This window comes from Pelodiscus sinensis, chromosome 3 (genome assembly GCF_049634645.1).
Source record: "Pelodiscus sinensis isolate JC-2024 chromosome 3, ASM4963464v1, whole genome shotgun sequence".
Classification (NCBI taxonomy): Eukaryota; Metazoa; Chordata; order Testudines; family Trionychidae; genus Pelodiscus; species Pelodiscus sinensis.
In genome coordinates, this window is record NC_134713.1 from 122,568,665 (window position 1) to 122,593,926 (window position 25,262).

At 42.1% G+C, this 25,262-nt stretch overlaps 1 protein-coding gene and 1 long non-coding RNA gene across 3 annotated transcripts in view; one reads left to right on the top strand and one right to left on the bottom strand.

Annotated features, from left to right (window-relative positions):
- On the top strand, positions 1-25,170 carry C3H1orf198 (chromosome 3 C1orf198 homolog). 2 transcript variants are annotated; one of them, XM_075924710.1, is made up of 4 exons: positions 3-475; positions 9,419-9,469; positions 21,740-22,273; positions 24,315-25,170. In XM_075924710.1, the coding sequence occupies exons 1-4, from the start codon at positions 131-133 to the stop codon at positions 24,369-24,371; spliced, it is 987 nt and encodes a 328-aa protein (XP_075780825.1). In that variant the 5' UTR covers positions 3-130; the 3' UTR covers positions 24,372-25,170. The 2 variants fall into 2 exon arrangements, with proteins under 2 accessions (XP_075780826.1, XP_075780825.1); XM_075924711.1 differs by lacking the exon at positions 9,419-9,469 and having other exon boundaries at positions 1-475.
- LOC142827960 (uncharacterized) overlaps positions 22,075-25,262 on the bottom strand; it is a 16,677-nt gene continuing 13,489 nt past the window's right edge. The window contains exons 2-4 of the long non-coding RNA XR_012902783.1: positions 23,923-24,000; positions 22,857-23,030; positions 22,075-22,208 (exon numbers count right to left, since the gene is read on the bottom strand). This is a non-coding gene — a long non-coding RNA (uncharacterized LOC142827960). The remainder of the gene's footprint in view (positions 22,209-22,856; positions 23,031-23,922; positions 24,001-25,262) is intronic.

Here is a 25,262-nt window from a genome sequence, read left to right on the forward strand (position 1 = left end):
GTGGCCAGGAGGAGACAGGCCGGGGGCGTGCGAAGGGAGCAGCAGAGGGTGTGGCGGCGGCAGAGGAGGGTGCTGCCGGGGCTGGAGGAGGTGGTCTTCTCAGGCTCGGCGTGTGCGGGGCAGGGGCGCGATGGCTTCTATGGCTGCGGCGATCGCCGCCTCCCGCACGGCGCTGCTGAACGGGAACCGGCCGCTGGACGAGCGGGAGCGCAAGCGCTTCAGCTACTTCTCGTCGCTCAGCCCGATGGCGCGGAAGATCATGGCGGAGAAGGAGCGGATCCGCGAGCGCTACGGGCCCGACTGGGAGCGGCTGCCGCCCCGCCAGCAGGACGAGATCATCGACAAGTGCCTGGTGGAGCCGCACATCCAGGCCCGCTACGCGGCGCATCGCGGGGCCGCCCGCCCCGCCGCCCCCGCCTGCTACCCCAGCCTGCGCCTCAACACCGGCCAGAAGGTGGTGCGCTTCGGGGACGAGGTGAGCGCGGCCGGCGCGGCGCCGGGTGTGTGGGGCAGAGCGGCCCGGGGAGCCGCGGGGTGGGGTGAAGTGAGGGGCACCGGCTGGGGGGGATAGGATGGGAGGCACCGCGGTGAAGTGTGAGGGGGGAAGACGGAGGGATGGTAGAAGAGTAGGGGTGGGGGGGAGAGCAGTACGGGGGTATTGGGGGCATGGGACAAAGTGTGGGGGGAGGACAGTGGCTGTGGAGGGTGAAGGGGGCAAAGGAGGTATTGCAGGGGAGAAGGATGCTGTGCAGGGACTGGGAGTAGGGGGAGAGGAGTAGGGACGTTGGGAGCAATGGGGCTTGTGGCAAGGGGACTGCACGGGGAGGGAGAGGAGTGGGGGTTATTCATCAAGTGAGGTTAGGGGCTGGTAGTGGCTACAGTTGTGCTCTTGTCTGTTTCCATCAGTTATGTTAGAAACTTTCACTGCTTTGTGCTGTGGCCAAAAAAGAAGACTGTCAAATGCAGTTATGAGCTATGGGTGCGGGGAGAGGGATTGCTTGATGATTCCTTGTTCTGGTCCCTCCCTCTGGGGCATCTGGCATTGGCCACTGTGGGCAGTCTTGATAGTGGGCTAGATGGACCTTTGATCTGACACAGTATGGCCATTCTTATGGCCTTCTCGTGCTTTTGGGACCTGTGCAATACCTGCAATACCTCCTGCAATACCTCCTTTGCCCCCTTTGCCTTGTCTACTCTGAGAGGAACAGAGACCTGATTCTCTGCTGATGGCAGTAACAGTAAAAGTTGTGGCATAGCCAGGGCACACAGGTGGTCTTACCAACTGTTGTACAGCACTGCTTTGAATAGCAGACATGACAAAAGCCTGATCCTTGTCTATACTATGGCTACCGTCAGAGTTGTGCTGGTGGTGAGTTATGAATCCCAGTTTTCCTAGTATAAATGCAGAATGAAGGAATTTTATAGTGTGAATGAAAGAAGATTTCTGACTAGATTGGCAAAATATGTGATTGCAGTTAGCAATAATGGAATAAGTAGATCAGTAGAAAAGTACATCTGTGGAAGTTGTATGGATTGTGAAGAGGACTTTACAGATGGTAATTTTTAATAGGAATATAACAGTGTAACCATTTAAATGGTTAACCGATAAGCATGAGCTCATCGGTAACCGTAACAATTACACTCCAGCTCCCGCTCCCAGGAGTCGCTGCTGCCGGCTCTGATATCAGGCAGCAGCTGGCTCCCCGGGAGCAGGGCCAGGCGGCAGCTCAAAAGCTGGTTCCCAGAGTGTGCTGGCTTCCAGGGAGCTGGCTGCGCCCAGCGCTGCTGCCTCTCATACACCTCTGATACAGAAGCAGTAGTGCCAGGTGGCAGCCATCTCCCCGAGGACAAGGCGGCAGGTGGGAGCCAGCTGCCACACCACACTGCAGGCTGTGCAGTTGAAAGCTTATACTTCAGAGCCTGCAGCACAGCTGGCTCCCCAGGAATGGAGCCAGGAGTCGGCTCCCAGCACACACTAGCTGGTGGCTCCGCCCCCAGGGAATTAGCTGCACTGGGGAGCTCTGCAGTATAAAATGTAGGTTGCAGAGCCCACAGCATGTAACTGCTAAGATTTTAACGGTTATGGGGTTACCTCATTAGCTGCTTTTTACATCCCTAATTTAAAAAATAATTTAATAGTAGTAGAGACATGATCTCTACAAGTAGAACTCAGTTAATGTTTACATCGAATCTTTTCCGTGTTCTGCTTTTAAGCACAGTATTGAAAATATTCCCAAATTCTGGTCCTTTTTTAGAAACCTTTAAAAAAATTCTTGGTCAGTCTTTTCCACTGCTAATACAGTGCCAGGAAAAACAAGGATGTGGAAAGTTAGGTGGTTGAAAATATAGGTTTTGAAGCTTTTGATGTTCTCTCCAAACACATTTTAGTGTTAAAGGCAAGAAACTAGGTACTTGGTTAGTAGAGCACAGATTGATGTTACTCAGATTAAAGCTCTATAAACAAATCTGTCCATCTCTGAAGCCCTTCCTTTATTTGAATACATTGTTCATCTCTCCTTGGATATGGGATTCTATTCTATTTAGTTATTAAAAGAATGGGAAAAACCACAGCCGTTCAATTGTTTTAAAAAGTCTCTATGAAAGCAGACACAGTGTACAATATCAGTATAATTTGTTATCCTGATTTAAATTCTTAAGGCAAATTACTGTCAAATTATTTTTCTGGTTCTCTAGTCACATGACAAATTAATCTTATGAATTTGTACCCACCAATTTAATTTGAAGTGACTAGGGCTTGTGTTAACCCCCTTACTAATACCCTCATGTAGGATTTGTGAGCACTGCTTGAAGCACTTAGAATAGATAATCACCATAATGTTTCAGAGCTGGCTGTATTATAGGAGACCTGCATTCTGCATCTCCTATGTAAGGAAAATGTCAGGTTAAGCAGTATACATGTTTTATATCTGGAGTTTGATCCAGAAATATAGGGTTGTCTTGATTCTTAGTCAGTGCTAATGGAAATCCTGAATATTTCGCTCAATCAGTTCAAAGACCATCAGGTTTTTTTTTGGGGGGGGAGGGTGAAGAATGTGGTTGATCCATCTATTTGAAGAGGTATCTAAATTGAAAACGGTATATTTGGGACATTTTAGTCTTTCCCATTCCTTAGGCTGCATGTTTTGCTTTCATTGCTTTGAAATTGTGAAGACTTGCTGTTCTGAATTGTCTTGGAGTTAGAACAAAAGTGCTAGGAGTGGTTCTGTTGCAGCATTTTGACAAAATCTTTTCCCGCTTCATGAACTGATAGGCAAAATGCCACTGAGACTTGGCAAAACAACAATGAATAGAAATATCACTGTTCTTATCCCCTGTGTATGCTCTAACTGAGGGTAAACACAGTTAATCAAATTACTTGGTGTAGAGAGTTAAATTTGGGTTATGAAGCATCTGCATCAACTGACTTCCTTTTTCACTTCTCAGCCAACGCTTACATAAACAATCTTCCTGAAAAAGAGGTCCCGCTCTCTTCTGGCATTCTCCTGTTCCATTTTAGTCTTCCAATTGGACTGCCAAGCCTGAGGGGCCTTTCCTGGCTCATCATTCCTTGGCTTTCACAGCCTCCCTTTCTGATGCCAAACCTGAGTTCTGAACTTCTTCCATGGCTCCCTAATTTCTCTTTCTTCTCCTGTTGCCATAGAGCCACTCTGTGCTGCTTGGGGCTGTCTCTTGCAGTTGGAGTTCAATTTTCCAGGTCTGTGAAAGCCTCACTTACTGAGCTTTCATGTTATCTCTTGACCTGACACTTGCTCAGCTGTACGACTGTAACCCTGCTTTGACAGCACAACTGGATTCTTAAAACCTGACATCTTTCCTTTCCTTTGTCTTTCACACTTAGCTTCATTTTGTGCCTGTTTAGTATTTTCCCCTTCCGTTTGCTAGCTAGCATGCATCTGAGAGTACGTCTAGACTACCGCGTTTTGTCGACAGTATCTGTCGACAAAACTTCTGTCGACAAAGAGCGTCCAGACACATTGAGTTCTGTCGACAAAGCAAGCTGCTTTGTCGACAGAACTCTGTAGTCTGGACGCAATGTTACAGGCAATAACACCTTCTGTCGACAGAAGGTGTTATGCCTCGTAAAATGAGGTTTACCAGCGTCGACAAAACTGCTGAGTTCTGTTGACGTTATGTCGACAGAACTCAGCGGTAGTGTAGACGCTGGTATAGTTTTGTCGACAAAAGTCCACTTTTGTCGACAAAACTAGGTAGTCTAGACACACCCTGAGACTGCTCAAAAACTGCCATACTGAGCAGAAGGCATGAACAATTTGAATTTGCATAGCAGAATTGTATTTGTTGTTTTTTCAGATTTTTTCTAATAAGCATCTTTTTAAAAGAAAAATGAAACATAGCAATTGTTCTTCCATTGTAGCTAGGAAGATTTAATGAGAGAATTTCATCTTGGTGTGAAAGATTTTAATGGTTTTCTTATGTGAAAATAATGCTGGCCAGGTAAAACGGAAAAAAAAATCCTATTATCACTTCTAACTCCATTGTCTCCCTTTTAGTTCTAGTAGCAGGGTTACATCTTTATCTGTCTATCCAACTATCCCTTGTCTGCAAGAAAATAGGATAGCAAAATTTTCCTCTCTCAAAAATAACCATTCCTTTAGCTGTTTTCATAATAGTCCTGTAAAAAGACATTGTGCAATTGTGAGTGAGGAATTCTTTAGAGACTTATAGTGGCCAAGGTTTTAATTGTTTACATTTATTATGAAACTTGCCCAAGAGTTAAATCATTAGCATTAAATCTTAGTTAAACTGCAAAAGTATTTCTCCAGTTATGGAAACTTTTTATCTAAACAGAGCTAATATATTGCAGCAGGGTTTTGTTTAAAAAAAAAAGTCCCTAAAAGGAGGCATTTTATATGAAGAATCATCATTCCAGTTTCTTTTGCTTACCATTCACTCCCACCTCCTTATAAAAACAAATTAAACATTTTTACTTTACAGTGGCTCTGTATGCAAATAAAATGAGCTTTTGAACCTGGGACTGCAAATTCTGTAATGTTTTGGGATGCAATTGACATTACAAGGATAAAATATTTCAAGGTTTTCCTCGAGGACTTTGGGGAAAGTTGTGGGAATAAGCCAAAAAGTAAAGGAAATGAAGAATTCACAAAACTGGCAGTTAGTATCTCTGGTTTTTATTCCCGGCTGTGCCACAAACTTTCTGTAGGATGTAGACCAAGGATATAGATGGGCCGCAGGCCAAATCTAGACTGACAGACACCTTTGAACAGACCCTGACAAATTTATCTATCTATCTATTTATTTATTTATTATTGATTTTATTATTTTCTCTGTTGTCTGGACCTTGACTGTACCTTGGCCAAGAAATTTGAACCTTGATAAAAAATAATTGACTTTCCCTGAGGATGTCACTTGTATTCTCTGTGGTTCAGTATCTCCATCTGTAAAATGGGAATAAATAATTCCCCTTAAGAGGTATTTGTGAATTGTAATGAATTAGTCTGGAATTTTCAGAAGAGCCCATAAGCGGGATGGAATTTCTAAATCATTTAGAATTGTCACAGAAGCCTATTCTTAATGCAGATAAGACCTTTTTGTTCCTCAAATGGAATTCACTATAGAAGAATATGTTAAATTAGCTCAGTGTGCATTATTTCACCAAGGAGAGAGTGATGTGGAATTAAAAATAATACATCTTGCATTGGTTATTTTAGGGTGACTTGACTTCAAGTTAAAGGAGAGCTGGTTTTTAGGAATGGAAATGTGTGGTGATACTACCATCCTTTGGGAAAAACTTGATTTTTGCTGTCATCTTGCGCTCTGCCAAATGTTTAGGGCCTACTCCAACTCCTGTGACATTAGTGGAGTCTTTTCATTTACTTCAGTAGGAATTGTTTCAGCCCTTTTGTTGTTATTTTAATTGAAAATATAGCTTTTTAAAAAGAAAGCAAACACACATGTAACTCACTTGAGGCCTTATTTTAAAAAGGGGTTGGATAGCTCATGGGGGATAAGCTCCCTGCTGGATTGGGCTCATAATAATCAAATGTATGTTTCAAATACAATATCATTATGTAACTTGGAAACTGCTAAATTGGGGTTAAGGGAGGAGCTGAGATGTCCAGATGGCTCATATCGTACCACCAAGCCTTTAACATGGAAGTCTTACTTTTCCAAAGATGCCTGCGGTATTTTCTGTTTTGCATCAGACTTGAGTCTTTGGCTTTGTGATGTGAAGTGAGTGATCACCTGATTCTTTTCTGTTTCGCTAACAAATAACTTTATAATAAAAAATGTCCGCTTTAAATATTTGTTGAACTGCTATAGATTTCTATTGTCAAGAGAACTGAAAATGATTTCCACTAGTTAACCCTCCCCCTCTCCCTGACTCCACCCTTTCCCCTCAATAATGCTTATCAAAGAAGTAGTGTTCCTGTTCATTTTTGCTACAGTAAGATATTCAGTAACCAGCACAGGCTCTCTTTTGTTTTGGTTTGAGACTGGACAGTTGCTGTCAGATGCTTTGAACAATGCTTATATCATACACAGAGAAGAAGAAGGAAAAAAATACAGTATGTCTTTCATTTTGAAAGTCTGACGCCATTTTGCAACAAGCTGCCTGAATGTAGCAATTTGGTTGCATGCTTCTCTGTTGTCTTTGATAATCTGCAGCTGGCTGCTCAAGTCATCTGTGTGACTTGAGTTCTTGTTTGTTTTTAATTTTTTGTCTTGGACTGAAAATTGCCACAAGCAATCTGTTACATAAGTTATGTAGCAAGAGGGCAAATAGCTATTTACCTCTTTTTGTGAGAGAGTTCCATGTGTTGTGTGTTGAAAACCAGCTGATCAATATGAATTGATACTAATTCACGTTGATAATGAATAACCACAAAGATTTTGTTCTAAACTGGTTAGATATTCTTTAAATCAGTATTACGGGCCTAATTTTATTCTCCTTCCTTTTTCTTGCATGAGCATACAAGAATGTAGTGATCATATAGGAAAGGCAATGTAACTTAACTGATGAATTTCTAGTATAGTAAGTATCTTGGGGCTGAGGGTATATTTCAGAAAAATAGTTTCAGGTCTGAGATTATCATAAAGCTTTGAATTGATTAGTAAGTTTACAATGGGGTGGGGGAGGGCAATAATTTTTTGCCTGGGGCCATTTCAGAAATTTTTAAAGTAGCCCCGAGCCACACCGAAAGGGGCAGGGCCTCGAAGGGGTGGGATCAGGATTCTTCCCTGCTTCCCCACCCACAGACCATGATTGGCCTGAGAAAGGGGGAGCACCTTTGTTGTCCCCCCTCGTTCCCGGAGGTTGCCCCTGGCACTGGGGAGGAGACTTTGTGCTCTCCTCATTCTGCCCCCAGGCCAATCAGGAAAAATTCATGCACTTTCCCCTGTCCCCAGACCCTAATTAGCCTGGAGGCAGGGGAGCAGCAGGGCCTCCATGAACCGGATCAACCCACTTGGTGTGCCAGATCCAGCCTGTGGAGTCCTTTTTGCCCACCCCTGGTTTACAGTAACCCTCTGTTGTGACTTTAGGCCAAAAATTGTTGGTCTAGGTTGAGATGAAAAGGGGATGGAGAGGAAAACATAGTGTGATGAGTTTAGAGCATGAAGGTCTCTGTTGTGTTTCCCAGACAAAAAATATAAAAATTTGAAGAACGTTATTTGTCTAGGACAAAAGCCGTTCACTGTAATGTATCTACTATATAGTCGAGAAAGTCTGTCTGTCTGTTCAATAATGCGTCTTAAACGGTAAGCGCTAGAAGCACTGAATTTGGTATACAGCTTCCTCTTATCGTAACTTAAAGCAAGGTAAAGATTTCGTTGTGCCAGGAAAATGGGATGTGCCTGTAATGGAATTACTCCTCATAAAACTATATAGAAGAGAGACAGAATCACCAGGCAGGTGAAAGGGGCTGGCTAGGGGGCACCCCTTCCAGTCCAGGGCTATCCCAGTCCCAAGCCTCCCACCCCCATTTAAGGAGCGTAGGGGACTCCATTCCCCTTTGCCTGGGAGCAAGGGGAATGTACACTCTGGCTGGGAGCACAGGGGGACAGACGAACCTGGACCTGCCTCAGCTGGGGAACATGCACCCTATCTCTGTGCCCAAGGAGAGGTGCTTCTCCCCTGCCCCCAAGCCGCTGTGGTGAGAGGGGGCTGGGTAGTCCTCTCTCCCCAGGGCAGCCTGTACACTGAACCCGTCATCCCTAGCCCCACCCTAGAGCAGTGATTCAAATGAAGCACTTCATTTTCCAAAAATAAAAAAATTGAATTAAGGACTCAGGCAATGCTGGGTAAATCTTCTAGTTTAATATAAAATGGGACTGATCTGTTTGTAGCACTACATATGCCCAATATAAGCCTCATTCATCCTTAATTCATGATGTTTGTAAATATTATTTTCCAAAACATCAAAATGAATGTATAGATTTGGAAAACATTTTTGTTTATTGTATGGGAAACACACAATTTCTCACTTTGCTGCTCCTGCTTTGGTGTGCGTGGTACATGTTTGTGCCAATTATGCTGGCAGTGGTATATACAAATGTAGATTATGCAGGTAGCAAATTCAATAAAGTGGAGTTATGTTGAAAAATAGCATGTTACTCTGGAGAGTATTTGTGTTTTGAGTCATCTCAGCTTTGTTTATAGAGATACAAAATTTACTGCGGTTAGCACGGCAGAGTTACCACGACTGTAAGAGAAGAGGAATACATGTTCTGCAGCAACAATAGCAGAATAGATAACTAACTTCCAAATGGAAAATATTTGGTGGTGGTGCGGTGAGCTAAAAAGAGCCCAGTTGGATTGTCAGAGTGTAAGTTGAGTCTCCAGGACTGACTGTTTAAAAACAAAACAGCCCTTTCCTTCTAAACTGAGCAAATTAAAAGTGGAGTTTCTAAGAAGCAATAACTTTGGAACCTGACAATGCAGTTTGTAGTGTCATTTTTCAGAATATAATTACCATTTAATTTTTGACATTATGTGGTTCTTTACATTGCATAGGATGTTGGATAACCGTCATACACTGTGTATTTGGCTATTGTCACATGTAAAGTAGTTGGCAAAGATCAGACATACAGTACATTTGTAATATTATTGTTTTTATTTGTATAGCAGTGGCATGTAGAAGCCTAAACCAGGTTAATACAGCCATGTTGGTAGGGAGTGTACAAACATGTAATAAATGACAGTCCTTGCCCCCTAAGAATTTACATTCTTTAAACAAAAAAATTCATTCAGTCCATAGATTGCCTATGCCATCTTTCAATCTTTGGCTTGTTCTAATTTAATTTTATTACTGTTTTGTTACGCTTCAAGTGATGCAATATGAGTTTACCTCTTTTTGATATTTTTATAAATAAGATTGCTTTTTTGATTTTTAGAGATTCTTGAATTTTGTTTCAGGATATAACTTGGCAAGATGAACACTCAGCCCCTTTCTCCTGGGAAACGAAGGTAAGTTAGCTATTTACACCCCACCCCCTTGTTTTAAGGTCAGTTTGCCTCCGAATTAATCCTACTCTCATTTGAGAATTGATACATTAAGGTCCCTTTACAGTACACTGAGAGAAACTTGTAAAGTGACCATAGCATACATGAAAATTAATCCCAATATGTTTTCATTGACTTAAATAGAAGCAGGATCAGGTGCTTCATGAGCTAATATTTAGATTCCAAATGTAAGTGTAAAACTCTTGTTGTGCCATCAGATTTTCATCGTTTAGAAAATTGCAAATCAAATCTGCAGAAATTATCAGAATTTCCAGGTTAGGGAAGAAGAGAGAACCTGTAGGACTAAATAATTGTGAATCACCTACTTCATAAGCAAAGAGGACAGGATCCCATTTAAAATATATTTGTGACGGATGTAAGTGGTTTGGAGTGAGGAGAGAAGCATGCATGTATGTAACCCCATTGAATTTTATAAAACCTGCATTAGGCTTCATCTGGTGTTCTCTGCATCAGGCTGTGATGAAAACTGTTGAACTTGCTGCATCTGCGTGAAGTTCAGGTCTGCCTTCTTCCAAAAAGGAGTGCATAGACAAGTATCTTAGACTACTAGATTTGTTCTGCTTGTTGAAGATGTCAACATTGTGGCAAAAGTTCTAGCTAGGTTGTGGTTCCCACAATAGTAAAATAGAATGAGTGTCTCTGTAGCTGCAGAGTGAGGTCACAACTCAGAAATATGTTTGTGAGGGTTTGGTTGTAGTTTTTGATAGTGATTTCTAATGGCAAGATATTTTAATTTCCCATTGTGGAAAAATACAATCAATGGCTATGTCTACACTGGCCCCTTTTCCGAAAGGGGCATGTTAATTTCACAGGTCGTAATAGGGAAATCCGCGGGGGATTTAAATATCCCCCGCGGCATTTAAATAAAAATGTCCGCCGCTTTTTTCCGGCTTTTAGAAAAGCCGGAAAAGAGCGTCTACACTGGCCCCGATCCTCCGGAAAAAAAGACCTTTTCCGGAGGATCTTATTCCTACTTTGAAGTACTTCAAAGTAGGAATAAGATCCTCCGGAAAAGGTCTTTTTTTCCGGAGGATCGGGGCCAGTGTAGACGCTCTTTTCCGGCTTTTCTAAAAGCCGGAAAAAAGCGGCGGACATTTTTATTTAAATGCCTCGGGGGATATTTAAATCCCCCGCGGATTTCCCTATTACGACCTGTGAAATTAACATGCCCCTTTCGGAAAAGGGGCCAGTGTAGACGAGCCCAATGTGTTTGAATGTATAACTTTACTTTTTTTTTTTTTTTTCTTTTAAACATGAAAAGTTAGTCTCAGATTCAGACTTCTGTCAGATGCCAAAGGGGAGTCCACATGTTGAGGAACCAGAATCTACCATGTGTGATAGTGAATTCTCCATTATTATCAAATCCTAAACATGCACATTAAATCCCCCACCTCGAGTTATGTTTGTACAGAGTCATTTTATTATCCTCTAACCAAATCCTTCATAAGTTGTTATTGAGATGCAGTTTTTTCTTTCTACAGGTGAAGAGAGGTGTAACAGTGTAGCTGTAATGCTATGTTTACACAGCAGCGTTATTTCGGAAGAGCTGTCATTCCTAAATAATGGCTTGCTGTGTAGATGTGCTCTTTGTTATTTCAAAATAATGTTGAGCTGAAGGACTTCTTATTCCAACTCTTGCAACCCTTGTTTCACAAGGAGTAAGGGAAACCAAAGGAAGAGTATTCTTCCTTTGACTTCCTGCTGTGTAGACAGCACCAAAAGCTGAATTAAGGTATTTTGACTTCAGCTACGTAATTGACGTAGCTGCAATTGCATAGCTTAATTCGACTTTTGCCCTGCTGTGTAGACGTACCCTAAGTGAGTTGCTTATCTGCAATAATAGAAGGCTTATACCTGGAGAGTAGAGGGACAGTGTGAATTCCATTTCATATTTATATTTGAATCTAGCTTCTTTTTTAGCTGTTTTAAACTGAGACTACTTATATGATTAGTTCCATAAGAATGGCCGTACTGGGTCAGACCAAAGGTCCATCTAGCCCAGTATCCTGTCTGCCAACAGTGGCCAACACCAGGTGCCCCAGAGAGGGTGGACCGAAGACAATGATCAAGCGATTTGTCTCCTGCCATCCCTCTCCAGCCTCTGACAATTATCTCCTGGCTAATAGCCTTTTATGGACCTAACCTCCATGAAATTATCTAGCTTCTCTTTAAACTCTATTATAGTCCTAGCCTTCACAGCCTCCTCTGGCAAGGAGTTCCACAGGTTGACTACACGCTGTGTGAAGAAGAACTTTCTTTTATTAGTTTTAAACCTGCTACCCATTAATTTCATTTGGTGTCCTCTAGTTCTTCTATTTAGGGAAGTAATAAATAACTTTTCTTTATCAGCCCTCTCCACACCACTCATGATTTTATAGACCTCTATCATATCCCCCCTCAGTCTCCTCTTTTCTAAACTGAAAAGTCCCAGTCGCTTTAACCTCTCCTCTTATGGGACCCATTCCAAACCCCTAATCATTTGTTGCCCTTTTCTGAACCCTTTCCAAGGCCAAAATATCTTTTTTGAGGTGAGGAGACCACATCTGTACACAGTATTCAAGATGTGGGCGTACCATAGTTTTATACAGGGACAGTAAGATATTCTGGGTCTTATTTTCTCTCCTTTCTTAATAATTCCTAGCATCCTACTTGCCTATTTGACCACCGCTGCGCACTGTGTGGAAGTTTTCAGAGAACTGTCCCCAATAACTCCAAGATCTCTTTCCTGATTTGTCGTAGCCAAATTAGCCCCCATCATACTGTACATATAGTTGGGGTTATTTTTCCCGATGTGCATTACTTTACACTTATCCACATTAAATTTCATTTGCCATTTTGTTGCCCAATCACTCAGTTTGGTGAGATCTTCTTGGAGTCCCTCAGTCTGCTTCTGTCTTGACTATCCTAAACAGTTTGGTATCATCTGCAAACTTTACTACCTCACTACTTACCCCTTTCTCCAGATCATTTATGAATAAGTTGAAAAGGATTGGTCCCAGGACTGACCCTTAGGGGACACCACGGCTGTGTCTGCACTGGCCCCTTCTTCGGAATAGCCATGCTAATTTAGAACTTTGGAATAGGGAAATGCGCGGGGGATTTAAATAAACATGGCCGCCGCTTTTTTCCCCGGCTTGGGGAAAGTAGGAATAAGAGATCCTCCGGAATAGGGCTTTATTCCGGAGGATCGTGCCAGTCTGGGCGCTCTTTTCCGGCTTTTCCCCAAGCCGGGGAAAAAAGCGGCGGCCATGTTTATTTAAATCCCCCGCGCATTTCCCTATTCCAAAGTTCTAAATTATCATGGCTATTCCGAAGAAGGGGCCAGTGAAGACGTAGCCCACTAGTTCCCCTCTCCATTCTGTAAATTTACCATTTATTCCTACCCTTTGTTTCCTGTCTTTTAACCAGTTCTCAGTCCAAGAAAAGACCTTCCCTCTTATCCCATGGCCATGTAATTTACACAAGAGCCTTTGGTGAGGGACCTTGTCAAAGGCTTTCTGAAAATCTAAGTATACTATATCTACTAGATCCCCCTTGTCCGCATGTTTAACCCCTTCAAAGAACTCTAATAGATTAGTAAGACAGGATTTCCCTTTACAGAAACCATGTTGACTTTTGTCCAACAAATTATGTTCTTCTACATGCTTCACGATTTTATTCTTTACTATTGTTTCGACTAATTTGCCTGGTACTGAAGTTAGACTTACCGGTCTGTAATTGCCAGGATCGCCTCTAGAACCCTTTTAAAATATTGGTGTCATGTTGGCTACCTTCCAGTCATTAGGTACGGAAGCCGATTTAAGGGATAGGTTACAAACCACAGATAATAGCTCAGCAATTTCCCATTTGAGTTCTTTTAGAACCCTTGGATGAATGCCATCTGGTCCCAGAGATTTGTTAACATTACCGTATTTTCCGGCGTATAGGGCGACTGGGCGTATAAGACGACCCCCTATCTTTTTAATTAAAAGATAGGGTTTCATCTTATACCCCAGCGCCCCCCGCCTCCTTTGCTCCCGGTGTCCCTGGTCTGCTGGAGATGGTCCCCAGCAGACCAGAGGCACCGGGAGCAAAGCCGCCAGGAGCGCCTGGGCTGCCCCCCCCCCCCCCCCCCGGAGCCCCTCCGCGGCTTTGAAAGCCTCGGGGGAAGCCGGCGGCGGGGCATCCCAGGCGCGCATGGGCTGCCCCCCCGCCGGAGCCCCTCCGCAGCTTTGAAAGCCTCGGGGGAAGCCGGCGGAGGGGCTCCGGCGGGGGGGCAGCCCATGCGCGCCTGGGATGCCCCGCCGCCGGCTTCCCCCGAGGCTTTCAAAGCCGCGGAGGGGCTCCGGCGGGGGGGCAGCCCATGCGCGCCTGGGATGCCCCGCCGCCGGCTTCCCCCGAGGCTTTCAAAGCCGCGGAGGGGCTCCGGAGGGGGGGGCAGCCCATGCGCGCCTGGGATGCCCCCCCGCCGGCTTCCCCCGAGGCTTTCAAAGCCGCGGAGGGGCTCCGGCGGCGGGGCATCCGGCGTACAAGACGACCCCCGATTTTTGGGGGATGTTTTTTAACTTCAGAGGTTGTCTTGTACGCCGGAATATACGGTAAGTTTTTCTATTTGTTCCAAAACCTCCTCTAATGACACTTCAATCTGGACAGTTCCTCAGATTCATCACCCACAAAGGACGGTGCAGATTTGGGAATCTCCCCAACGTCCTCAGCCGTGAAAACTGAAGCAAAGAAATCATTTAGTTTCTCCGCAATGGCTTTATCATCCTAGATTGCTCTTTTTATAGCTCGATCGTCTAGGGGACCCACAGGTTTTTTAGCAGGCTTCCTGTTTCTAATGTACTTAAACATTTTGTTATTTCTTTTTGAGTTTTTTGCTAGCTGTTCCTCAGAATCTTTTTTTTGCTTTTCTTATTACATTTTTACACTTGATTTGACAGTGTTTATGTTCCTTTCTATTTATCTCACTAGGATTTGACTTCCACTTCTTAAAAGATACCTTTTTGTCCCTCACTGCTTCTTTTACATGGTGGTTAAGCCACGGTGACTCTTTTTTAGGTCTCTTGCTATGTTTTTTAATTTGGGGTATACATTTAAGTTGGGCCTCTATTATGGTGTCTTTAAAAAGTTTCCATGCAGCTTTCAGGGATTTGGCACTAGTCACTGTGCCTTTTAATGTCTGTCTAACCTCCTCATTTTTGTGTAATTCCCCTTTTTGAAATTAAATGCCAGGGTGTTGGACTGCTGAGGTGTTCTTCCCACCACAGGAATGTTGAATGTTATTGTATTATGGTCACTATTCCCAAGCAGTCCTGTAACGGTTATTTCCTGGACCTGATCCTGCGCTCCACTCAGGACTAAATCAAGAATTGTGATTCCTGCACCAGCTGCTCTTATTCTGAGTTGCTTGTTTAAAAAAATAAATTCCACGTATCATCTTGCAGTCTTCATTTCTGTTCAGTCTTTCCCCTGCTAGCTGATTCTTGTAGCAGTTATCTATATAATTTTGTGATGAATGGTATTCCTAAATCTTTTCTGCTTGATGTGAGTGAGCCTTCGTTCACCTGAGGAGAATAATGTAATCAACTTTAAATTTGACATCTAAGTTTACGTGAGGAGGAGGACTGACTTTTCTTTTTAAGCATATGATATAAAAATTATACAAACGGTGTGAGAGAATGATAAAGTATTGTTATCAACAGTCATCCATAACCTTTAAAGTTGGAAGGATTTGATTTTTATTGGTATTGAAGTTAGACTTACCGGTTAATGTCAAGTTTGTACAAACACAAACCAATGGAAAAAGTACTTCCATTGGTGATGATAGCTATGTACAGACTTGTAAAATAAGAAAAATGCTGTCTGAGAATTTGAGAGTTAAGGATATTTTGTATATTTTGATTTTTGTAACAATTATAAAGCTTCAATTCTTTGAATCTCAACATCTCCTGTCATTAAATAATTATTAGCTGACCCTCACATGATTTTCTGCAACTGAAAATGTAAGTCCATAAACATAAATATTATACATTAAAATAATAATTAAAAATTATTTCTCCCAAACCAGTTTATTGTAAAAGATACTAAGAGAATAGGAAGAAAGATGAAAACATTGCTTTCTCTCACAGGGAGCTGAAGTAATTGGTTATTTCTCTCAGATCTTAGGCTACAATATGATGTTTCCAATTGTGAAACATGGTTGTAGGCAAGCAAATACCTTGTCATGTAATATTGAGGCCAGGGTATATAATGATTTCGAAACTTAAGACCCTTTCTATTACTATATCTCTCCACCTAATAATTTAGCTGTTATTTTATAGGTTTAGTCCAAGAGCCTGTGAGGATACTATAGGCAGTGGTATGGTGGAACAAAGTTTATCCACACAAATTTCAATTATTAGGTATACCTTTGTTTGTGAGGACAGAAAGTTTGGCCTTCTTTCTGTCAGTTGAGTGGTTTAAACACAGGCAATGGGAGGTACAAATTCATGAGATTAAATCCAGGCTCCGGCATTGGCTTTCTTTTGTGGTTTTGATCAAGTCACTAAACCAGCATTTTCAAACATGGGTGCTAAAACAAGTATCTGAATCCATATTTAGGTATTTAAATATGTAGCCCATTTTTTCCCCCAGAGGCATATGGTACATCTAGTAGAAGTGCCCAAATATGGAGTTTAGGTGCCTGTCTTTAGGAATTAATATTTGAAAATCTTCTGTTTTTTGTGAGGTTTTAACTAATATTTGTAAAGCACTTCCAAAAATAGTTTGTTTATTTTCAAACATGAGGCATCAGAAATGGTGAGGAAGCTTTTAATTACATAATGATCTTTCCCTCTCACTTTTATATTTTGCCACTATATGATTTTTCTGGTTTTATAAAATTGTTCTTTAAAACTTCAGCAGAGAGTAGCTAAGTGGATTACAAGTTCTTAGCATTTCAGATCTGGAAGCTTGTGCTCCAAATCAAAGATTTTAAACCAGGGGTGGGCAAGAGGGCCTCTGCAGGTTGATCTGGCCCACCAAGTGGGTTGATCCAGCCCACAGAGGCCCTGCCGCTCCCTCGCCCCCAGGCCAATTAGGGCTGGGAGCGGAGGAGCACACGAAGCTTCCTCCTGCCCTGGCAGGAGCATGCAGTGCTTTAAAGCATCATGTGGCAGGAGGAGATGTCATGTGCTCCCTTGCCCCCAAACCCTGATTGGTCTGGAGGCAGGGGAGCTGTGTGAAATTTCCTCCCCCTGCCCTGCGAGGAGCGCGCGGCACTTCAAAGTGCTGTACACTCGCACAGGGTGGGGGCAGGACAGAGGATGCTTTGTGCAGCTCCCCTGCCCCCAGGCCCTGATTGTCGTGGGGGTGGAGGGAATGCACGAAGCCTCCTTCTGCCCTGTGAGGAGCACAGAAGTGCCGTATGCTCCTGGCCGGGGGGGACAGGAGAGGGTGTGAGGAGAGAGGAGTCTTCGTGCGCTCCTCCGACACCCAAGCCCTGATTGGCCTGGGGATGGGGGAGCATGTGAAGCCTCTTCCCGCCTGCCAGGGGCATGGGTGCCTAGGGGGAAGGGGAGGGCAAAGGGGCTCCTCCACCCCCAGACCAATCATGGTCTGGGGATGGGGAAGCCTAGAAGCACGTTGGCCCCGCCCCTTCCAGGAGGCCAATTACAGTGGATCTTCCGTGGTCTAAAAAGTCCCCTCTTTCGGAACCAGTGAAGTCCTAAGGGTGCTGAACCAGTGAGGTCCAACCTGTATGTGTCCACAAACAGTACTCTTGCACATGGAGGCTAAAACCAGGCTGAGCAAAGTAATTTTTAAAAAACAGATTCCTAAGATGGTATTTTTGGTAGTGGTGGGGGCTGGCTTTTGTCTCTTTCGTACAGGTCGTATAATAATGTCAGCTCCAAACAATGTTTTAAATATTGTTGCTAATATGTTGGCATGAGTAGCACTGTTGGGTAGCAGTTTTGTTCCTATAAAACCTATAGACTTAGAACAGCGCTATAAACACATGCTATAGACCACTGTTTTTCAGGGTGGTCTGTGGGCCCTCATTGACAAAGCTACTAATGGGCCATTCTAGTTTATTTAGTGGCTCAGCAGCCACAGCTCCCCTTGGTTGGAAATGGTAAACCAGAGCCAATGGGAGCCACAAGGCTCAGTGGGTGAAGAGCTGCTAGAATAAACCAACTGGAGCGGCCCATCAGCAGCTCTCGCAAAAACACTGCTATAGACTAACTCTCTTTGGGTCAAAAAATTCCTGCCTACACTGGTGGTGGAATTCATTTTAGCAGCTTGCTCGTAATAACTGTTCATACATGGATTGTAAATAGCAGCTTTGATTTCTGTGATTAGGTTCTTTGATAGGCAAAATATAATTGTCCAAGTTAGATGTTGGGCAGGTATTCTTTATTGCCAGGATTGTTTTTTTTTTAACTAGATACTAACAATATGGACATAGGACATATTTGGGTTTAGACCAGATTTTTAACTGACTAACTCAAATACATCTGTGACCATGATTTTGCTGTTTCATATTTTGTAATCTCAATTATTTCTGAAGTTATATAGTGTGTATCTCATCTCAATGTATTTTATTTTGGATATGGACACACAGTATTTTTAGTCTTTAATGACTGGGTGGTTTGTTGCTTTTTTCTTGTGGAGTTTTTTTTTAAACCTGTTTGATGATTCTTTGACTTAGAGGTTTTAATCCTTATCTTTGTCATATTGTTGAGCACTGCTGTGCTAATTTGGCTGCTTTCTTCAGCAAGTTGAGGTCCTTATTTTAATTAATTATTTTTGGTCTTTTGAGTAGACTGCTTCATTATTTTGCTGCTTAATATGCTGGACACTGCTTAAAATGAGCTTGCTTTGATAGTGTTTCTGAAGCCTTTGTCTCAACAACTTAGATGTCTTGAGGCTGCCAAGCCAAACAGTTTATTTTGGCTGTGTGTGCCCATGTGTTCAGTAAAATACTACACATTCCTGGTAAATGAATAAGATGTAAAAATAGCTCTTAAGTGTCTTTTTCATCTTTCTGTTTTTAGTATAGTCCTTATGAGCCAAGACCTAGTTTTATACAGTAAGATTACCTCATTAGGCTCTATGAGGGTCTGGTGCACTACACCCCTAACATGAACACTGTGTGCCTGATAATCTCACCACCATATTTGGTGTTTTATCACCTTGTGCTTTTGGCTGTATTGGGCTTACAGAGATTCTCCCCTCCCTTTCAAGGCCTGTTTGCTGCTGCTTTATTTCTTTCTGGGGGATTTGAATTTCATTTTCAACTTTTTTGGAGAACTCTAACTTAAAATCCAAGCATTTTGTACTAATACGGAGCACTTCTATTGCCATTCACACATGAATAAAAAATGTAGGTGGGTGCTCAGACTCACAGTGGAGTTGGGGCTCAGGCTTGCCTGGCGGCTGTCTGGTGGAGATGGCAAGGAAGGTCCCTCTTCCCTCGGTCACAGCTGCAAAGTGACTGTCAGCCTATCTTTGACGTGTAGACCAGGCTTTACTCTGAATACAGTTCCCTCTAGGTTTCTCCCTGCATATCTGTTCCCTGTTGGATAGCCATGCTTCTGCTTCTTCCCAAGTGTCTGGTCACTTTCTGGTTCAGGGTCCTTTCTAATTGAGTTTCTGAATCTGCTCCTTCCACCTGTTTGGCCAACAAGCAGGGAATATACAAGGCAGAGGTGAATAGAAATGTCTCATTTTTAATAGATTTGTCTAATACTAAACCAAAGAAATTTAGTATTAGAGGGGTGCTGTCTATGCTATTCTAAACTAATTTCCCATTAAAACCCTGTGGTGGTAAGCCAGTAATGATTTTCTAGAATTTAACTTTTTACCATTTTTTGCTGTTTGTTTTCGAAAATGTAATGACTTGTTTTTGGCACTCATTACAGTGCTGCAGTGTTCTGGATCATAGTAAGGATGTTAAATCAGTTACTTTGAGTAGTTGATGGAATTTCCATCGATTACTCAATAGGCACTTCTGCATTTCTCTTTCAAAATGTACAAGAGCCCTTGTACAGTTCAAAGGAGGAATGCGGAACTCCGGCTGCAGCCAGGAGAGTCCCACTGACTCCAGCCTGTGTGCCAGCTTTGAAATGTACAAGAGGCCCTAGTGGGGGTTCTTGTGCATTTTAAAGTGGAAGTGCCTTCATGGAGCCTGGTCCATCTGTGCTGCTGACTTGAAATGCTGCACAGAGCCCAGGATCAGCTGGGGAGTCCCCAGCTGACCCCAGACTCCATGCAGCACTGCCCCTTTCAAATGCCACCTCAGTGTTTCAAAGCGGCAGTGCTGCACAGCTGATCTCCAGCTCAGCTGGGCAGTGCTGCCACTTTGAAGTACTCTCTCTCTCCCTCCTCCCCCCCCCCAAAAACCCTTTGGTGCCTCTGATAGAGGTGGGGGGGAAGAAAGAGGGGAATTGACTAGTTGATGGACTATCTGATAAGCATTTGCTTATCAGTCAACTAGACCTTAATCTTAGATCATAGCACCACAAAAAATATTTAAGTAAACATATTTGCTGAAACATCACATACAAGCATTTTAATGTACATTTTGTAAAACCAGTCTTCTGCAACATCTCAGTTGTCTGTTTGTGGCCTGTGAAGTACTATCAGGGTTCCAGCAATGTATTACAGTAAAACTGCTCATAAGTAAAGTAACTAATGCAATCATTGCTTTTCTAAGTCAGATTACTAATGACACCACAATATTTTTGAAAGGTCGTTAGTCACATTAACTCGCTGTGTTTCCTTTATCCATCGATAAAATGAGATCTCTTGGCAGCTGATTACTCCAAAGTAGTACAAATCAACCAATATAACCACGGTTACAAAATGTTATAATATAAAAATTTTGTTGAACTAACTGTACATTTGTTGCTCCTTCAATTTTAGTACTAGAAGTTGCACCTCTATAAACCTTAATTCTCTGGTCCAGCAACAGCTGTGATCCTACCAAGCCATGGATGTTCCAGGATCAGAGTCTCCCGGCATGCTGCAGGGAGTGTGGGAGCCCAGAGTGATGCAGGGGGTGGGATCCAGGAACCTTGGTACGCATGGCCCCTAGCTGGGATGCCCAGGGGAGCTGCCAGGGAAGCCAGGAAGCCCAGTGGGGCAGGCAAAATCCCTCATCTGGGACCAGTCAGGTCCAATTTGTAAAATTCCTGTTGCTATCTAATTAGCATGTATAGTTAAATGTCCCACTGTTTCAGAAGTAGATGAAGTTATAAAGTTTAACTCATTACTTGGCATACAACTTATACATTATAATGGAATCAGGCACTCAAAAGTAGTAAAGTTTCTTGGCGTAAGTCTTATTAAAAGGTACTTTCTAAACAGATCCTTTAAATTAAGGATGTTAGAAATTGTTTAGTAACCATGTAACCGCAACAATTCTTATCGGCTACACAACTATTCAGTGGGCCCCGGAGGTGGGGACAATAGCTAATGCATTCCCAGGGAGTCCCCTGCCATCCTGCCTCTGTATCAGAGGCAGCAGCACAGGATGGCAGGCATAGGCCAGCCCATCAGGAGAGCTGGTTTAAAAACTGGCTCCCTGAGCAGACGTGCCCCCTGTGTGCAGGGGCCACTGCCACCCCACACTGCTGCCTCTCCCCATGGACTGGTTCCCACCTGCCGCCTTGCATGCTTTTCATTGAAAACTCAGACCAGTGGACTGGGACTGAGCCAGCCTGCCAGGCTGAGTTTTAAATGCAGAGCATGTGGGGGAGGAGGAAGTAACGGTTGCAGTTAACCACGACCGTTAACCTATAAGCAATCTCTTATCAGTTAAATGGTTACCCAGCTAGCTACCAGCAATCCCTACTTTAGCTTAATATGGATTTATTACTCTCTTTTCATTGCGCTATACTATCTGCATGCGCCACTCCTTTTGGACAGGATCAGATTGCTCAAATGTATGATTACCTCCCTTGTAGTGTCTGGTCTGCAAAAGGTTTAATAGGATTTAGGCTACTGAAGGAAGAATCTTCATTATACTGAACATAGAACTAGAGGCATAGAAGCTTGGAAGGAAACTGCCTTTGTGATTCTGTTCTGAAAGTCCTTTGGTGCAAATTTTAACATATATACATGCACCATCCTTGTAGTAACTTTAATAACCAATTGCACGCCTTTGATCCTCAAATCATGATGTAAATTGATTTTTGCCTTTGTAAAGAGATTTGAAATACATTGTTGTTTTCCCTTTAATCCCTACAGAGTCAGATGGAATTCAGTGTTGCATCTTTATCTATACAAGAACAAGGTTCACAAAATGAACAGAGGCAACCAGTCAAAGCAGCTCCCGCTGTGCAGGCCCCCAAATCTTCTCAGGGTAATAAGGCACCTAGCTCCGATGGGCTAATGCCAGCGAGGAAGGAAGAGGAATCATCTTTCTGGAAGATAAATGCAGAGCGCTCAAAGGTTGAAGGTGAACAGGCTGAATTCCAGTCCTTGACCCCCAGCCAGATCAAGTCCATGGAGAAAGGAGAGAAATCCCTTCCAACATATTACAGGCAAGATTCTGCTCCAAGAGAGACAACTAAAGCTGAGAAGTCAAGCATAGCTAAACAAGAAAAGTCTGTCAACCCAAGCCTTCCTGTCACATCCCTAGAATGGGAGAAGCCTCGACCCAGTCAGCCGTCTGCTAGCACTCTAGATGACCTCTTTCCTCCTGAACAACCAGCATCTGCAGGGTCAAAAAATGAAGATGCTGATGGCACAATGCTTTCAGACCCACAAACCTTTGGACAGGTAAGCACCACTATTTAATTCATTATCTTTAATTTGAGAGTACATAACAAGTCCAACAAGGTCACTCAGGAAGATTAGGGATTCTATGGAGCACTAAAACCCTAACTAAGCTTGTCTTTTTTTTATGCTGCAGATAGAAGAAATCTGTTCAACCAATGCACTAATTTGTCTGTTTCTGTAATGGGTATTTAATATCTTATTTTTACATAATGCCTCTTATCCAGTGAACACCTAAAACCAGTTTACCTTTGAAATGGCAACCCTTTCTGAATAAAACACAGCATCTGATTAAAGACAATCTTAAACAAAGCAGGACAGGAAATGAGAGAATACCATACCCAACAAACTAAGGAACAGTTATGGTTATTTTTCACTTGGAATAGCAAATCTCACACTCATTTCATACTGTTGTTATAGTTTACCTCTAATTTCTAGTTTTCACTTGGAAAAGTTTTACTTAAATGCGCAAGGAAACTTCTCTCAACTAAAGGCCTCAGGATAGAGAGATGAGTTGTAGCAGCTGGGAAAGAGCTAGGTTTTTGTTTTTAAAACTCCCTCCCTGTGCTGCCCAGCAGTTACTTACCCAGTGGGGCTTCTTTCAAGTGTACTCAGTTGAAAAGGCTAAAGCAGGAATAGAGCAAGTTCGTGACTTAGCCTTATTAACGCAAACTGTCTTGAAAGCAACTTAGTTGTTAGACAAGAATCTGCTTTTCAAATAGATCCTGAGAAAAGGAGAGGATTTTGTTCAGCATCTAACCTAAGCAATGGGAAGAAGAAAGTAACATGCAGTTTAAAAACTAAATGATAGGAAAGAATACTTCCTTATTTCACTGATACCACCTCTTGTGTAGCATAGCGATGCCTCTGGCAGGTAATTACTTTACAAACAGATAAGTTATTCTGTACAGGAATCACTACAACCATTTTGAATTTAAGGCAGACAACCCTCTAAGATAAATATTACATTGATTGTGTAAAAATGTGTAAAATTTTGGCAATGAAATGTTTTCTTAAACGAAGGAGTTAATTATTGAATTGTTACTAAGGTTGCATTGGGATGTGCACTTACAACGGAATTAAAACCCCATTTCTGTATTTGTAATTATTGAATGTTGAATCTAAATTTAACAATTTAATTTTCTGTATAGAAGCCTTACTTGAATTTCACCGTTTTCTCCCATTTCTTTATGAAGTTAGTGGCAACTGAGGTGGTTTAGCTAACCTTACATTCTGATAGTTCAGATGTTGACCACTTTTGAAGCTTTGAATTTAAACATGTATTTTTAGAGAGCAAAATTTAGATAACTTCTCAGGTCTGTTTGCTACTTCAGTTTAATACAACCAATTTGGCTCCCTGACTTAGGCTGAAAAATGAGATGGGGAAATGAATGAATTTGTGTGACTCTTGTGTTGCACCTACTCCTGAAAAGATGACTCCTATCCTATTATAATAGGATAAGTACCTTTCATAAACCCAAAGTTCATTATATGATGGTAGCCAGTCTGATATGTATAAAACTGTAATATTCCAGAAGTATTATAGTATGCAAGATTTCAATTAAATGTCTTGGCAGTGGCCTTCTGAACTGTAAGAGATTAAGTTCTTGGGAAGCCAATGAGTAGATAATGTTGGTGTCGTCATTACTTACATAATAAGTAATCTGTTTGAATTAATGTACAGTTGATGGGTTGTGCATGTTTTCTTCTCCCTCATCCACTCTCCTAGCCTGAAAAATAATCATGTGAGTTAGTAAGAGGGAATAAGGAAATCCTTTGACCAGCAGAACACACAGTACTGATTACTCTATTAATTAGAAATACCTTTTCTCTACTCCTATGTGGATATTTTTAACATATGTCTAATTTTCTAGAGCAGATGCTTTTCAGGCATGCAGGAGTATAGGGGAAGAATGTGAAATGTTGATAGACTATTTGCCTTTAAGCATTGGCTTAATTTTTTTTATTTACTCTTAGATCTAAGAGTCAGTTCATTTGTAATGCTCTATTTTCTTTTAAACCTAAGTTTGTGTTTCTCTTACAGATTAATACCAGCAATGTTATCTTGAAGACTGGATTTGATTTTCTAGACAACTGGTAAAGATACCTCAGAATAGTTCAGATCAATTTTGGGAAGAAAAAGGGACATCTTTCTCAGTGTATGTTAAGTTACTAACTAGCATCTGTGTATTTAAAAAAAAGTTTCAAACTCAAAGTTGGGCTTTGTATAAACATTTTTGTAAGACCAGCTGCATTTTTATATTTTAAAAATGATCCAGTGATAGAAATGTGGTCTCACTTTGGGTTTTTTCAAATGTCTGTTACAAGTTGAATAGTTATTTTATTGAGGGACTAGTTTTCTACCAATTTGTGTATTAAGGATAGATAAACCTAATCAAAACCTCTCATTCAAATGAATGACTCTACCAAGAACAGGTTTCTATTTTCAGTAGCAACATAGCCAACAAGGCTAAGCAACCTGATAGGTCACTACAAAAATCAAATGGAGTATTGCTCTAAATAAGCTACCAAAACACTGTCCTGCGTGCTTCAGTTAACTGATGGGGGGGAAAAAAAACCATGGAAAAAATAAGCATATTAAAAATTATATTAACTTTGTATATTTTGTATTTAGTCAATTTCTCTACTGCTGTTTTGAGAAAGTATAAGGGTTTTGCCCCAAGAATTGATCTAAAGCAGTGTTTCTCAAAGTGGGTTGCGGGCCTGTGCCACTTTGTTTATCTAAAGTGTCCGTAGCCATGGAGCCTCACAGTTCTCCTTGGCTACGGTTTACCGTTTCCAGCCACCAGGAGCTGCAGAAACTCTGATCTAAAGTAGCATTGCAGCTGTACCCCAGAAATGGAATAAAGTCAGTTTTCTGTGGGGGAAAAAAAAATATTTTCCTCCAAACATGCAATGCATAGGGGAATAGTACTTGTTTTGGGTTAGACTGAAAAACACAATCTTGGGAAATGCATACCTACAGTGGACA